At 34.7% G+C, this 17386-nt stretch overlaps 1 protein-coding gene across 1 annotated transcript in view; it reads left to right on the forward strand.

The window, feature by feature from the left end:
* LOC126768107 (acetylcholine receptor subunit alpha-like 1) overlaps positions 1-17386 on the forward strand; it is a 294729-nt gene that overhangs the window by 218762 nt on the left and 58581 nt on the right. The window contains exon 4 of the mRNA XM_050486001.1: positions 8227-8336. Coding sequence (XP_050341958.1) covers positions 8227-8336 — 110 coding nt within the window. The remainder of the gene's footprint in view (positions 1-8226; positions 8337-17386) is intronic.

Genomic DNA, 17386 nt, shown 5'->3' on the forward strand with positions numbered 1-17386 from the left:
CTATATTAATCTAAAATCATGTCGTATATGAAGGATATCCGTCAATAATACAATAGAAATCCAAATATCAATATTTAAAAGATTTATAAATAAGGTATCACTCGTCCAGAACAACGTGCTTGATTCAAAACCATTAGAAAAAGTTAAGCGTTTTTCAAAACATCAAAACACTTTTTGAAGCTTGCAGTGCTTCAGTATTTACGTTACTAACAAATGTATGCTTCACGGCACAGCGAAAATATTGTCATGAAACTAACAAAAGTGTTGCATACTTTTTGGCTACTTCAATAGTGTTTTATTACAAGCTTATCGTATGTGGATAATGGCTCTAAATTATTTCAAAGAAAATTTGTTTGCTTCAAATTTATTTTCTGATATTAAAACCATCGAAACTAACTTTTTTCCTAAATAACCACACCTTGGCTTTAATCAGTGATTTTGTGTATAAAATTGCAAAATTTTCCAAGCACCGAAATGTAGACAATCAAATCAAAGTTTTTAAACTTTCAAAATGTAAAGAGAACTTTGCAAAATCCTATACCAGTTACCAATAGAAAATTTAAACAACCTTTTACTTAGCATGAATTCGACGAGTTGCTAAGAGGTAAATAGAAGCATAAACGCGCTCATAAATATGCAAAGCTATCAAAATGGGCTCAATTGGTACTGCCAGGCTATATAGTGTTGAATTAAGCGCCAAATGCAACAAAAATCGTTGGATACCTATTTTATGGAGCAGCCGCGACGACGATGAGCCCAAAAGTTTAATGCTTAGCGGTTGCTAACCGAACCAATACGAATGTTCCAGCCACTAGTTATATATGAAAAATGTAGCATACTTTTAAGCGAAATAGCATAATTTATGCAGCTTCCCCAGAACAGGGCTGCTATTTGCCAATACAAAATAGCCAAACGGCAAAGTCGACAAAATGTGCCGGACAGAAGAGCGAGATTGTGGTGAGTGGGAGGTAAACCGCGCATACCAGGGTATAGATGTCAATAGAGGGGAAGCGTGGAAATGCGGATTTTGCTAAAGGGTATTACAGTTTGAAAGTCAATGAATTTGTGGGCAGCTCAACTATGCGCAACCAACATCACCAACAGCTGCCGCAAGTTGCCAGTGCCACAGGCGTTGGACGTCACTTATACGTAACGGAAATAGACATCCGCACTATGCAGCAACGGCATACATATGTACATATGTATTGGCTGCATTTGAGCGCTGCAACAGCCGTTTGTGTTTGTTGTGTGTCTGTGGGCGTTGTCGGGAGTGTTCCTGCGCAGCCAAGCGGTGATTCAAATATTTTGCTTTGGCATGCAAATATTTTTTTTTTAACAGTTATAATAGTGTACAGCAGTGATTTAATATTTTTTTGTAAAAAAGTATCATTTAATTTACGTTGAAGAAAATAATCTGTTTTTATATATTGCTGAGGCCAAGTTACCAAACGCATATTTTTGCATAATGAGGTTAAATCATTGCTTTCGCGCTTGACATTTAATGTTGATGATATATAACTTTGGATTCAGCGAGTCGTTGCTCTGGAGAGAGTGCAATTTCAGTTCGGACCTCAAAACTTAAAAGCTTACTTAAAAATTGCGAAGAAAGCAATAATGACAACTTAAATAATAGGAAACCTGGTAAGTGGTTGATTGGTTAAAAACAGAGGCGCATGAGCACCAAATCGAAGGAGGTCGAAATGAGGCCATTATCCCTTATCCAGCCACTCAGTGGATTAAAAAAAAACTTCGTCCTATTTCACCCCAGCTACTTAATGTTTCTTAAATTGGAAGATTGGAACCCGTAAAATATCTCTCGTCTTATCCGGCTGAAGGCTGGGTATTTACATAAATAATGTTCCAGCGTCTCATCATCTTTCACGCATTCTCTGCATTCGGCCGAATCCACATTTCCAATTTTCGGAAATTGGGATCTTATGGGTCGGTCCACTGTGATGACCCTTCTAACGTTTGGAACAGCTTGGGGGAACTGTGTCTCCAGCTGCTCCCGAGCGAGCTAGTTCTATTCTAGGCACTCAGATAATATTAATCGATTTACCTAATAAAAGTCTACTTATTGCCTGCTTGCTGTACGGATAAACTTAATAACCGCTTGGCTATTCGTTAGAATATTTATTGCCTTGCTGAGTAGAGCAGAAGCCCACTTGACATCTTCTGCTTTGTATGGATTAGTACAGAAGAAGCCTCCTCTTCTCTTCTTCTCAACTTAGCTCCAGTTCATTAACAAGGTCGAGAATGCTACCAATGCATGTAATGACGCCGAGTTGGCTCCAATTGCAAAAATTGTGAACCGACTGGTCGAAAGCATTACCTCACAATTCGTTTGTATATACGTATAGATGTATGTTGGCCGGTTGTCGAGGATAACCCTCATACCCTTTGTTTCTGTGGACTTCCCTAGCAAACAGACCCTTTGCACCTGTTCCAGGACTTTTTGCAGCACTTTTTCGATAATGTCATCTACCGAACCACCGCACCATTAGTTGGTATGGGGCGGATGACATTTCTGATTACCCAATGGAACATGTGGGGTCGTAAGCCCAACATGGGTCGATGGTTGGAGCATTTTATACCCTGAATAGATTATATTCAGTTTGTCACGAAGTCACCCAGAAGAAAGCGTCGGAGACCATATAAAGTATATATATAAATGATCAGTATGTTGAGTTGAGTCGATTTAGCCATGTCCGTCTGTCTGTCTGTCCGTCTGTATATATACGATCAGTTTTTAAGATATCGTTTAGAAATTTTGCAAACGTCATTATCTCTTGAAGAAGCTGCTCATTTGTCCGAACAGCCGATATCGGACCACTATAACATATAGCTGCCATATAAACTGAACGATCGGAATCAAGTTCTTGTATGGAAAACTTTCACATTTGACAATGTATCTTCACGAAATTTGGTATAAATTATTTTCCTAAGGCAAACATGTAATCTTCGAAGAAATTGTTCAGATCGGCTCACTATAGCATATAGCTGCCATACAAACCTAACGATCGGAATTAAGGGCTTGTATGGGAAACTTTTGCATTTGACGTGGTATCTTCACGAAATTTGACATGGATTACTGCTTAAGGTAATAATATAATCTCCGAAAAAATTGTTCAGATCGGATTACTATAGCGTATAGCTTCCGTACAAACTGAACACATAGTTACTAAAAGAGATGCACCTGTGACCATGTGTTTTTCTTATTTTTATCTAAAAATAACTCTGAGATATTTGACAGAGTTCGAGAGTATAAAAGTTCTGACCCTTAAGAAAGTGCGATTTCATTGTGAAGTTTTGTTTGCTACTTTTGGACAAATTTCTGTTTTCTCCGAACTAACACTTTAGTCCATTTGGTGGGGATCTCAAGGGTTTTTTGCTATGAAACGGGATAGGCGATTAGGATTTATCTCTGAACAAAGGATAGCAAGGTTGTTCGCTTAGCAGTCGATCTTTATATTCTCGCCGATAAACACATTGTTATCCAAAAATTAACACTGAAAACGATATTTTTGGAAGGAAAATTTAGCTTTAAAATCCGCACCCCTCGGTCGATAACTTACAAATTACAATAGTGCTCGTCCTTTATTAATGAATGCGAAGCGTCTGATGCTTTTTTGAGATATATGTATAAATATTATCGAACGTTTTTAGCAATATAACCTAGGCTGAACATCCAGCGGTATGTCTCAAGTGGCTAACTAATCAAATTAAAGCACGAAGGCATTTCCACAGTACGTCAATACCAGGCGATCAACCTTCCCTCCTCGCAATGAAACAAAAATAAGTAAAGAGACAGATTAGATTACAAATGCAAAACTACTTGTTTATCACTTTCAACATACACACATATATACATGTACAAACAAAAGGTTGACAAATGGACATTGTCAAATAAATTCAATTTCGCCGTCAGAAAAACAAGCAAAGCGAAATACTAAAGGTATGTACATACGTACTCTCCAAATTCAAATAAATTGAAGTGGATGAAAATGAAGTGAAAGAGAATCAAGTTAAATAAAATTAAGTGAATTTAAATGTGATGCAATCAGCTTAGCACAAATTGACGTGGAGTGCAATGGCAATGAAGTGTGCTGCAAGTGCGGCCAAATGACAGCGTGCAACAATTATTGCAACAAACTGTAAATTGTCTTTCAATTATTTCACTATTTGCGCAAATTAAGAGCGGAGGAAGTGACAGTGACGGCGGGAGCGGCTGAGAGGGTGAATGAAGGCAAAAACGAAAAAATAAAAACATTGAAATTATAAAATAAAGGGTGCATTGTTGCAAATTATAGCAATGTACTGAGTTGTTGTAAGCCTAATTAACCGGAAAATATTTCAATTGTGTAAATGTATACTTCCGGGTTCATTGTTTTATTGAGTGGTTGGAAATTGTTATAAATTGTTGGTTTTAATATACATATTTCCGCTGGCTGAACGCTTTTTTTGAATAAATGTGTTTTGGAAAAAAATTACATAGTATATGTATGTATGTGTATAAGCGTTCACTAAGGCACTTTGTTCTCAATAAAAATTAAATTTATATTTTAGTTTAGTTTACAGCAGTTAAGTTGTTATTGAGGAGTATTGCCATATGTTACAAATTTCAATTTTACAAAATACGCAAAATAATGAACCTAAATTAAAAAACAGGATAAGAAGTTTTTGAAAACAAAGGCGGCTCACTGTGTTGCGGCTAGTGGAAAAGTAACTTTTCTCCGATTATTTTTTTCAGTGTTTTTAATGATGCAATTTTGTCACAGATATTCCAAAAAACACATAAAGAACAAATTGATTTTAGAAGTCAAATAAAATTTATTTCATATTCAAAATTTCAATTAAAATTTTGATTCGGAAAACAAATCTGCTGACAATGAAAACAAAGGTTTTTTGAGAAAATTTATATAAAGGTCCATTTTTCCTTTAAATTTGGGTTAGGTAGGCAAAGGCTGCCATCCCAGTTGTAAAAAAAAATTTTTTTGTTTTTAACGAAAAAAAATCAGGTCATAAAAGTTATCACTTTAGTATATTTGTGAATCAAAAATTTAACAAATTTCGGAAAATATTAGATTCCAAATATTTTTCTAGAAATAATTCGTTCATTGCCATTGGGCAACTGTTTGGAAATCTAAATAGTCAGAAATAAAAGAAGAATTAAAAAATAAAGACACTTTTGTTGAGAATTTGACCCAACAATTTTTTTCGGTGTAAATTTTTTTTTTTTTTACTCATTCTGTTTGGGATTTCATTCTGACAATCTGTAGAAGTTTCTCATCGATATGCATTATTACAGTTTAATAAAAACACTGTGCGGCTTTTACATAATTTTTAAGGGTTGCCACCTTTAAAAGTTATAATTTTTTTAAATTAAAAATTTGAAAAGAGAATGTTTTAGAAAAATCATAAATATATATGCAAAGGCTGCCATAATTTGCGAAAATATCAAATTTGTAATCAACGCGTTTCAAGAAAATATTAGATTGACAATATTTTTCTAGGATTGCCACCTGTATGGAAATTTTAAGTCAGTAAATTAAAAAATAAATACACCACAATCTAGACCTTTTTGCAAGTAAAGGTTGTAAGGTTGCCAAAAATTTAAAAATAATAAAAAAATGAATTTTTTTAAAGGCTGCCAGCTTTTCAAAAAATTTTTGTTGCGAAAATTCAAAACATAAAAGACACTATAATTTTTGTATCAAAATAACGAGTTTTAAGAAAATATGCTATTGAGAATATTTTCAGGGTTGCCATCTGTTTGGAACCTTTACGTCAATAAATTAAAAACTCTATAATCTACACCTCTTTGCAAAAATATATTCAATGATTTAATGGAATAAATTCAGTAGTAGAATACTGGAACATTTTGGCTATAATCGCGTAAGCGGTATCTATGCCAATAAAGAAGAAGATTAGAATTCTTGTATAGTTATGAGGTGGAACGTATTTTAGTAAAATCCACTGTTTCGATGTGGTCTGCAGTTTCTAAATCACACATGACATATTTGCAATATAAAAAGAGTTTAATTGTGAAATATTTTTAGTACTAAGGACAAATACAAAATTTTAACTAATCTTCTTTTTTAGGTAACTCAAAAATGAATTCGTATGCTAAAAACCTTTTTAAAAGAAATATCAAACCAATGTTGATTGATATTCCATTCATACCCATACATTTTCATACACTTTAGATCAAAGCTTAGTATTTCAGACAATTCGAATGGTTTCGCTTAGTTGACGAATAGAAGACCAAATTAAAAAAGAAATATATGTGAGATTCGACATTAAAGTTCGGAATCTTTAAAAGCGAGGATCACTTCTTTTTTCACTATCTCGTAATACTAGTAAAATTTAAAAGTGCCTTCATATATAGAACATACTTCCAGGTAATAAAATGAAAATTTTTATACCCTGAACAACTTATTCAAAGTTGACTACGAAGCTTATAACACCCAAAAGAAAACGTCGGAGACCCTATACAAAATTTAATGATCCGCGTGACGAACTGAGCTCAGCTGAGTATCCCAGTTTTGGAGTTATCGCTCTAAAAATTTTCACAGGTCCTTTTTCTAAGAAGCTTTTCATATAAATGATAATACTCAACAGCCTGAACGTGGATCAAGTAATTACGACAAACTTTATAAAATGCGTACATTACTGAATAAAAAAATGAAGGAGAAATGCAACCAAATAGACCAGGAAGAACATAAAATCAGATGATGAACAAATGATTAAATTTAAAGGGCGCAACAGTCTAAAACAAATAATAATAAAATCAACCACCGCTCAAAAAATGATATATGAGAATCGTATACTGGTGCCTTAACACAGCAGTAATAAATAGTTGGTTGCTATATAGACGACACCTCAAGGGCCTAGACGAAAATACAAAGCATATGTCATTGTCGGATTTCCGATTGAGTACTGCAAACCAGTTCCTACACTCGTCGAATATTACATAAATGAATCCACGGAAAAGAGGTCGTCCATCAGCATTTGCTTCAACAATTCAGTACCAGCGACTCCAGCATCAGCAGCATCATCTTCAGTAACAGACGTTTCATCTAAGTCAACATCAAAGAGATCGTACATTTCTGAACATCCAAAATCCATGCTTCTCAATCAAAACGATTATTGGGTGGAATGGGAAGGAAAATGAAGGTGCAGACTTTGTCAAACCGGCTCCAAATGCTCAAAATGTATGGTACATTTATGTTGCAACCCCCCAAAAAAGCTGTGTTTGCTTCAGGCTCAACTAATAATCTTGTGCCCTCAAAATATGTTTAACCACGCCAACTTTTATTCTGACATGAAAGGCTTCACAAGCGGCTCATTTATTGGAACTGTCAATATCAGACCATTACAGCACATAGTTGCCATATAAACTGAACGTTCAAAATTAAGTTCTTAAAAGAAAAACTTTTTTATTTCCGAAGGAAAAATTTATATTGTTTTTTCTTAAGTTAACGGCACAATATTCGAATCAATTTGGCTGCCATACAAGCCGACCGCTCAAAATAAAATTTTTCTGCGGAATGTTTTTTGTTTGTGAAGGGTATTATAGCTTCGTGCAACCGAAATTAGCGTTTTTTTCTTCTTTTTATATATTTTTAATTTTTCCATAATATTCACTTAATTAGTTTCAAATAAATATTCATAACATTTCAAAACAATGATGCATAATTAATTAAACAATAAATAGCGCCAATATCCATTTGTTATGAAATTATAAAATTAATCCACAACAAATAAAAAATCTGCAAATTTTAAGCGTATTATCTATGTACACGTGTTGCACGCGTGGAATATTAATGTATGCAGACGAATAACTGTCATTTGTGCATATTAAAAAGCGAAATTTTTGCTAAAACATTTTTTCGCATTCCACCTTTTCGAGAGCAATTTGGGTTGTCAACGTTTACATGTGTACACGTTAAGTTATACATGAAATTATAAATGCTTCTACATTTACATATATAAATATACATACAAGTATGTATATATAAATGTGTTGTGTGTTTGTATAGATTCGTGTGCGAGACAAACGCGCGTGTTGTCTGGCAATTTTCCTCATTAAGTATCTGTCATCGATAATCATATTTGCGGTTTGACTGTATTGTGTATTGTTGTTATTGTTTTTGTTTTACTGCCTGCCTAATATTGCTTATGTATTGTTCTCATTTTCTGTACGCTTTCATTTTCGTGTCGTAGGAATGGAATGACTACAAATTAAAATGGAATCCTGATGATTATGGCGGTGTGGATACATTGCACGTGCCATCCGAACACATTTGGCTGCCGGATATTGTGCTGTATAATAAGTGAGTATATTGATATCTTTATATATATACATATATTTATCGATAGAAAAATAGCTTGTTATAATATTATATTCGGAATATGTATTTTTGTATATAATTTGGTCTTATGATTCTAGTATTTTATATTGGAATACTAAATGTATATTTTTAAATAAAAAGTTTAACCATAAATCACGCTTGATATGTAAATATAAATACTCTATCTAACTTATTAATAAGCCAATTAGATATTTGATCGCTCTTCACATCATCAAATCTGATCATATGATGTAGTTTTTTAAATGATACAAATGTTTAAAAACTGCATAACTTCACATCTTATAACATTATAATGCAGCACAGCACAATACCGTGGATGATAACATCTCATATATGATCAAACGGCATCCCATCACAACGTATATGCGTTTATATGATATACAAAATTCTTACTATTTTGCTCATAATGCCTTCAATTAACTAATTCCGTTTTCCCCGGAGCAGTCGTTTGAGTTTGCTGCATAGCCATAAGCCACACGGAGCTAACTCCAGCGAATAGCGTGTTTACAGCACGATATTGGCTGCAAATTTGGCGAAAAACTAACGAAGAATCAATGCAGTATGCAACGGTACATCATCGTGGTGTAAAAACCAAGAGTTGTCGGCCCATAATTCCGGCCTCTTTTTGCGAATAGCCTCCCACAAGTGGCGCATACCACTCAAATAGTAATCCTTTGGCTTTTCGGAAGGAACTCAGAGTGCACCAGACCTCAACGATCTAACATAACCTTGATTTTTGACGTGGTTTTTTCGGCTTCGACTCACCTTTGCCACGATATTCGGCCGATTGATCGTCTGTTTCCGGGGTCGTAAGCATAGATCCAAGACTTATTGCCAGCAAGATTTCTGACTGTTATTCGTCGATTCTGAAGCACCAATTTCCTTATTTTATAGTCGTGTTTATCATCAGTTGATATGAATGACCATGCTGGACGTGGTTCGTCGTCAACGCGTTCTCGACCCTCTTTGAATAACCAGACAACCATTCATTACCAAAAGCCTTTTTTTAATATTTTGAATGTTTAGATACCAGAAATATGATTCCGTACACAAAATTTCTTTTCACTCATCGTAAAAATCGCCGAATACACTTTATGTGCTTAATAAAGACAATCGTATACTAAACACTAATAATTGTTTTGCTGTGAAGTTTATCACAGTTATCACTGACAATCATATCAATCAAGAAAAAAATATGTTTCGATGAATGGGTTTAACCTCGTAATTTAAATTAAAAAGTATTACTATTTTTCGCCCACAGCAGTATGCCTAGAAGGAAGCGTCGGACATCCTATAAAATATAAATTTATTGAGATATGAATCTGAAATTTTGCACACACTCTTTTCTTTTCAAGAAGCTGCTTAGCGCATTACTATAGCATATACATAGTTCTCATACAGAGTGAACGATCAGAATTAAAGGCTCATATGAAAAACCTTATCATTTGATGAGATATACAAGTATACAAGAATTTTTAGTTTAAAAATATAGTCTAAAGCAACTCGAAGACATTGCGAAGAAAGTTTTCAGATCGTGTCACTGTATACATATACAATATGTAGTTGCCCCACAAACTGGCCGATCAAAATCAGGTTATTGTAAAAAAAATTGAACCTATGAAGGGTATTACTGCTTCGGTGCAGCTGAAGCTCGTTTCCTCTTGCACTGAAGACATTTTATCACATCATTACAAAGTATCATGTGATATTCCAAACACATCGCAACATGCATCATCATTCATTCATTCCAAATTAAATCAAATCAAAGCGGATCATAATAACATTTTAAATCACATAGCATTTTATCACACTACGATACTTGCATTATATCGCGTCATATACACATCAGACGCCTTCGATTCGCCACTTTTCTGGTCGCTATTTTTAACATCTGCACTTTTCTTCAAAAGTTTCCTCTGAAAGCGGCGAGTAAGTTAACTGCATTTGATGTTGATACCAAGCGATATTAAAATATTAAATTCGGCTCTCAAGAACCTCACCGAAAATATTTGGAACTTTCAAAAAGTAAATAAAAATGTGTAACCACGTGAACGTTTCTCATAGAAAAATTATTTAGAAAATATTTTCTTGCTATTTTGAATACAGTTTTGATGTAACCTCGGAAAATTTGTAAATCATTCGTGAGCAGAATATGAAAGCATTAAATGATCCACTTAAATTAAACAAAGTAAGGAAGAAACTACTTGAACAACTTCAACAGTTCTGCTACTTACAAGCACAACGATTGGTGTATTTAAGATGGGCCTCGAATCCTACCACGCAAATATTGTCCATCGAACACTGCCAATTGGTACTGAAAATGTCCGGTGTATGCAGTGTAGAATGGACACACCAACCACCTTAGTAGGGTTCGAGTCCGATTCAAAACCTCTGCCGTACTTTGGGTCCGACAACTGGTTACAATGTAAATCCACTAAAGAATTCACACGCAAATGATCCTAACTGTTCGGCATTCCGACTAGTGGAAATCACACTGCTAACATCTAAATGTTCATCAGTTAGTTAATCCCCATACCACCGAGATCCCTTATGCCCGAGTACATCGGGAATTCTGCGAATTCCTCAGCCAGTCCTCTACCACAGCCCACAAAACCAACCCGATTTATCAGATAGGTGCTTCTGATGTAAAAATGCCTTCTAGATAGAATCTGAAGTCTAGGCTGCCCTCCACAAACCCAACGACCCAATGTACTCATAAGTCACTCGACACTAAAACACACACTGCCTGTGAATTCAATAAAGATGGAGTTTTGTCTTTACTTTTCCTCCGTTTCTACAACTGTTGTTTAAAAGCGTCTTTCAGATGAAATAATAAATCACTTAATCTAAAATCTTTTTTATATACTAAAATCATTTAGAATTTATTTTACATGTCACATTTAACAAAGTAATACCAATTAACGCCCATTAGTTGCTTGAAAGACATGCTCACACTGCTCCACAGAATAAGAAAGTCGGTCGGTAATAAAAATTGTCTTAAATTTACTTAGCTCAAACGCATTATTAGCGTAATATCATGATAGTTGAATAAAAATGTGGAATTGAAAAAATAAAGTACCCAAAATAATTGAAGGGAGATTTTGTGCAATATTATTAAACGACCCTGTAGGAAAAAAAATTGTTTAATGGAGATTTGACTTTCTTGCGCTAACCAGAGGCTTAATTATATTGTAAACATACCATAGCTCATTTTTAACTCCAGACATAATTTTTGTTTACTAATTCTCATAACAGAAAGTTTTGAAGAAATTGAAAATATTAAAAATAAATTAAAAATAAAATTTTTGTATAACAAAAAATTCTCACATTTAAACGCATACATAACAATATTTGCTATAATGCTTTTTGGCTCAAACTAGATTATATTAATTTTCAGAGAGAGAAAGTGAGGACCTAAAAGGTACCTACAAATATTTACCCTCCTCCTCAGTCAATTTCGCGCAATATTAAACAAAGTTAGAGTAAGCAGAAATTACACCACACTTAGCATGAGTATTTGTTTGGTGCACACATTCCGTTGAGCGCATAATCACAAGCGGCAGCAACATAATCATTAATTTAATACGCCTGATGGCGACCACCACAAGCCCATTGGTGGCCACTAGTTGGTGTTATGCCATTGTTGGCCGGCCATTCTAAATGCTGATGAGTAAAATATTGGGCAAATAAAAGAGAACAAATACCGAGGCGTAAAATAAGAATTAAACGCAAAAGGCAAATTGTTTCGACACGAAGCTAATGCAAATTGGATTTGCCGGAATTTCGTACATAAATGCTGTTATATATGTGTGTAGACTCGAATTACAATTAAATATGTGATTTATATGTTTGCGCGATGACACTTCACTTAACACAAATATACTGAATGGTTAGGTATAGAAACTAATTTCCGCTTTCAATATCGGTTCATGGAAGAAAATTGCCTGTAAAGATTTCATCTAATGAATATTCCTTCCATTTTCTGTCTCACAACATAATTTGTGAGGTTGCACTGCCAAATAAATTAATTACGTAATTTGATGTGATTGAATAAAAGAATGAGCTGAATTAAGCTGAGTTTCCAACGGCGGGTTCCCTCTTCTAAGAAAGGACTAAATGCATGCAATTCAGTTCTTCCTTCAAGCATCCAAGATAGATGAATTTCAAATTCCAATTAATTAGATTTCTTATGTAATTGTTCAAATATTGATAAAGTAATGCATATGCATTCGATAAACTGAACTTGTGGCGGGTAATCGTTCAGTTATTATATTAGGATATGTCATTTTTTGGTGTATACTTGTATATATCAATGTAAAATAAAATTTTCTTTTGATTTTTTTTATTTCTTATTTTCTTTAATCAATTTTATTATTTAATGAAAAACTGCACTTTAACAGAATTTATTATACCTTAATAATCATCTCTACATTCAAAATAAAAATGGATTTTCTTGCTCTTTTAGCCAATATCCATGATACTCTCCAAATACAAGTAGCCTCTTGATGTCTCCTGTGGTAGACATACTTGTACATAGTAAGTCCTGCAGGCTTGCAATCAAGAAACATAATGCTCTCTTTTCCAAGCACGATCTGCGGAGATGTTTTTGTAGCAACCTTTCCTGAGATTGACTGCTTGAAGCGTAATCGCCTGATAGGAACAAGTGGTCTTTCCTTAATGATGTCGACGACATCTAACAGTACGCCGACCAGACTACAGGCGCAACCAACTACCGACACATACTGACTGTCATTCACAGTAACGACATGAAAATCTTCACTGACTCCGTCTCAGTGAATGCCGTACTTGGCGTCAAACCAGTATCCATTGCAGACGAAGAGCTCAAGTTGATCCGATAATCTATAGTGACCCTTTAGATGCTTCGTTCTGGATAATGTAGCCGGGGAAACTCGTACTTATCCAGAATTCAAATATTTATTCTGCATGCAATGAGTCCCCGAATGACTCTAACCACTTCTTTGCATGCCTACTTCTCTGTGTCTTCAATCAGAACCTTACCACCTTAGCAAGCATTAAATAACCGCTACAACAACATCAACCACAGCAACATCTACGAAAAAATATGTCTGACGGTAAAGAAGACTCTTCTGCTTAACCTTTATTAAATATGAAATTGATTAATTAAAATGTTTTTGAAAAAACTGGCAGCTTCTCCAAAAAAAGTCGATTTTTGATTTTTTCAGAGCTGGAAAAGCGAGGAATTGTTATCAAATATCGTATTCTTTCGATCATACCTGAGAAATGTATCTAAAAGAGTGTTATAAAAATTTTAGTCAATCTATTCCGCCGTTGCGGAAAAGTTGTCTCTACCGCTGCTGAAAAAAGTGTTTCAGGAAAAGTGCGTTTAAAGTTGAGAGCCGCAGAGTATTCGCAACTATCTGCATATTCGATATACAAGTATGTACATATGTTAAACAAACGATCAGGGGGACAACAATTATAAACTCTCCATATTGGCGAAACGGAGGTAGGACAGAATACGGTCTAATGTTAACCATGTATGAAAACAGGTTGACTACTTTAAGGTGATAGTACCACGCCAAGTTTGGCGTTGTGATCCTCCTTAAGGGGCTATACCAGTGTGACACTTTCAAAAAAAAATTTTTTTTTGCTTTTTTCGATAGCTTATATATTCAAAAATATCCTGTGAAATCGGCGAGGTCGTATTTTAAATAGTTTTTGAATGGCAGCGTTCTAAATAGCGACCGCTCAGAGGTGCAAACATATATAAGTGAAACTTTAAACGCGTTTTTCTCGAAACGACATTTTTCAAATTTGCTGACATTATAACTCAACGAGAAATTAACCGATCAACTTCAAATTAAAACTGGATATAGTTGAATACATTTTTATACAATAGACTACGATTTTTTGGAGTGGTTGAAAATTGTCAATTTGGCATTAAAAAAACAATTTTTTTCGTAAAAAAACGATTTTTTTTTAAAATGGCGCCATTTTCTTAATTTTTGATATTTTTCAAAGATTGTAGTCCATTGTATAGAAAATATATTTAAGTTTAATAAACATTTTGAATTTTTTTGTTTCAGCTACTCAATCGACCGGAATCATGCCAGCAGTTGAGGCACTTTTTTTCAATATTTTTGTAAAATTTTTTTTTTTTTAATATAGCTAAAAATATACTTTATTACGTCGAAACATTCAATCTCGTACTTTAAAAAAAAAAATCACGAAAATCGCCTAATTTTTCATGCGTCACACTGGTATAGCCCCTTAAGGTTTGACTATTTATTGATAAAAGTTTAGGCAGATGCTCGGCACAACCTCTTTCTCTCTCAAGATCTAGGGCTACACACCATTCTGCTGCTAAACATATGACTACGTTGTACAGACTTAGGCATAAGACAGCTTTTTATGCTGCCGGATCGCCCAATACATGGTAAGCAGAGGCTTTTGCTTTTTGGTCTTAGATTTTTAATAGCAAATCGAAAATATTTCACTCTCATAATACTTATAAATTTAAGATATGCAAAACAAATTTTATGAGACAACTAGCTGACCCCGCAGCCGTTGCCCTGCGTGAAATTATGGGTTTTGAAATGAAAAAAAGTTGAAATTATATTCTGTCGAAAATGATTTATTTACGATTTTTCTACATTTTTTTTATGTGGCGCAACTTAATAAACATAATTTTTTGATTTCTGCTCTGGTGCGTAAATAAATAGAGAAAATGGCTTTCCAACTCGTCAACACACCACATATATCTGGCCGTGTGAAAAACATAGCATTTCCCGTTGATTGTCAACGCAAAGGCAATTTTCCCAGGAAATTGAACACGTTTGAACTGAAATGACTGTCCTCATGTATTCGATAACTGCGTCACAATCAGTCGGGTTCCATTACACAGTTTTGGCGCATGAAGATTGTGAAACATAATAATGGCAGATCCAACTTTAAGACGCAAATGATGCTGGGGCAGGCTTGGTATGGTACTTGGAAATTCCACTGTATAATTTACGGTTTCGTCTTCCTTGTCAAGACGATCGATCGATTTATATGAGCGCAAACTTCCCGGAATTTGACTTTGAATCTTCCAGTTTAAGTCATTAACTTCGGTATTTTTGCGCGTTCACTTAAGCAATCGCAGTTACGATAATTTGGCCAATGTTCGGATAAACATTCGTGATGAGTTCATCTTCCGTTGAAGTGAATTGACAAAAGGGAGGTGAAATTGATATCAAACCACTGGAATATCAACCAAAGTTTGCCCATTTCCAATTTTTAGCGAATACAATGTAAAATGTCATCGGCAATGTCATTTTTTCGTATCCCATAATTAACGCGAATTTAAAGGCTGATAACAATAACTATAGCATTGTCCTTCGTCTGTTTCCAGTGATTATAGATGTTCTCCAGCAAATGCTTGCTGGTATGCTTATCAAAATGTTGCACACACTGTACCATTCACAATACGCGATGACTTAAATGAAGTTGAACCGCGAGACGCAAAACAGTCGGAAAACTTTCATGAATTTCAAAAGTAAATATCCTACAGAGCGCTTTATTGCAGTTCACATATCGACCCATTTGATACTGGTGATCTCATATCGTTCAATCCAATCCGCTATATTGCTTTCTTTGGTGATACTTGCAAAAGTATTTGATCGATTACACTATATGCAACATTGACATGAGTTTTGAATGTGAATTAAACAAAAGGGGCGAATATGGTACGTGTTGTCAACTTCGATGGTTGTTAACGTCGATATTCACGCCTCTAAATGCTAAATGTTCTGCCATTGTCGTCTGGTGAGTGACGCCGATACAATTAATATCCATCATTTCACATTCCCGTTTCCGAAAGAAAAGCACATGAGTAGTGTTTCGTGCATTTATTGTCAAACATACAAACCAAAGTGGGATTGTAAGGTTCGCAAGGTCCTTGAATCAATTTTCACCACTTCGTTTAATTCTGGATCTATCTCTGAATCAGGAATTTCCGCTGAAATGATTTCATCAATTTGATCTGGAGTAATCACCATCCGCATCCAAAGAAGAATGTGTGCGTGCGGCAAACCTCTTTTTTGCTACTCATCAGAATACATTCAGCATCTAACAGCACCATCCGTATATACCATAGGTTGCTTCAAGATAAAGACCATCAAACATTGCAGCTATTGTTTAAAAAGTCGTGCTGTGATATCGTTAGCTGATTGACCGCGATCCATAATTCCGCACTCATGTCAACGCATTTTGGGAGAACTTCTTGCCTTTCTTTGGGCTGCCATACGTTGATGGCAAAAAGAACGCCGACCAATATTAGCGCCACCTCTTCGTGGCTTCGTAACAAATTTCAATCTGTAATTGATCACATCGTCTCAAACATACATAAAGTTTTCACTGAATAATTTTCAATAATTTTTCCTTGGGATAGCCGGAATAAAAAAGTAAGCGACCGCAATTGAATGATTCAAATAATTTACAAATCAAAATATTGAAAAACAAAACAAACAAAAAATAAAAAATGTGTATGGAAAATGTTACTTTTTGAATTGTCCAATTTTCCGACTTCTCCTTTCAAAAAGTTTTGATCCACTACAAACAACCTTTAAAAATTTCATTAAGATTGGTTCAACCGTTCTCTTAGTGTTACTAACAAACAAACATTCATATGTACATATTTATTGTAACGTTTGCGTAAATTTTTCTCGCCGTAAAAACCATCCTTGATCTTCAACAAACATTTAAGAAAAAGAATTGGCCAAATTGGTCCAGGCGTTATTGAGTTATGCGCGTACATACATTTTTGGTATTCATTTTTATTTATATAGATAATTATAACTAGAGATAAAGCATCATTTAGCACTCTAAACTCCACTTTATCTAATGGGCCCCAACATTTCTTGAAATAACGGCGGATTTTACGAAAGCGGCATGCAAATTCAGCACAGCAAACGCCCCAAAGCTGGCATAATTCTAACCTATAATCATCATCATAGTGTGAGCGTTTATTTAACACCCAAAACGCTCAC

This window comes from Bactrocera neohumeralis, chromosome 2 (genome assembly GCF_024586455.1).
Source record: "Bactrocera neohumeralis isolate Rockhampton chromosome 2, APGP_CSIRO_Bneo_wtdbg2-racon-allhic-juicebox.fasta_v2, whole genome shotgun sequence".
Lineage (NCBI taxonomy): Eukaryota > Metazoa > Arthropoda > Insecta > Diptera > Tephritidae > Bactrocera > Bactrocera neohumeralis.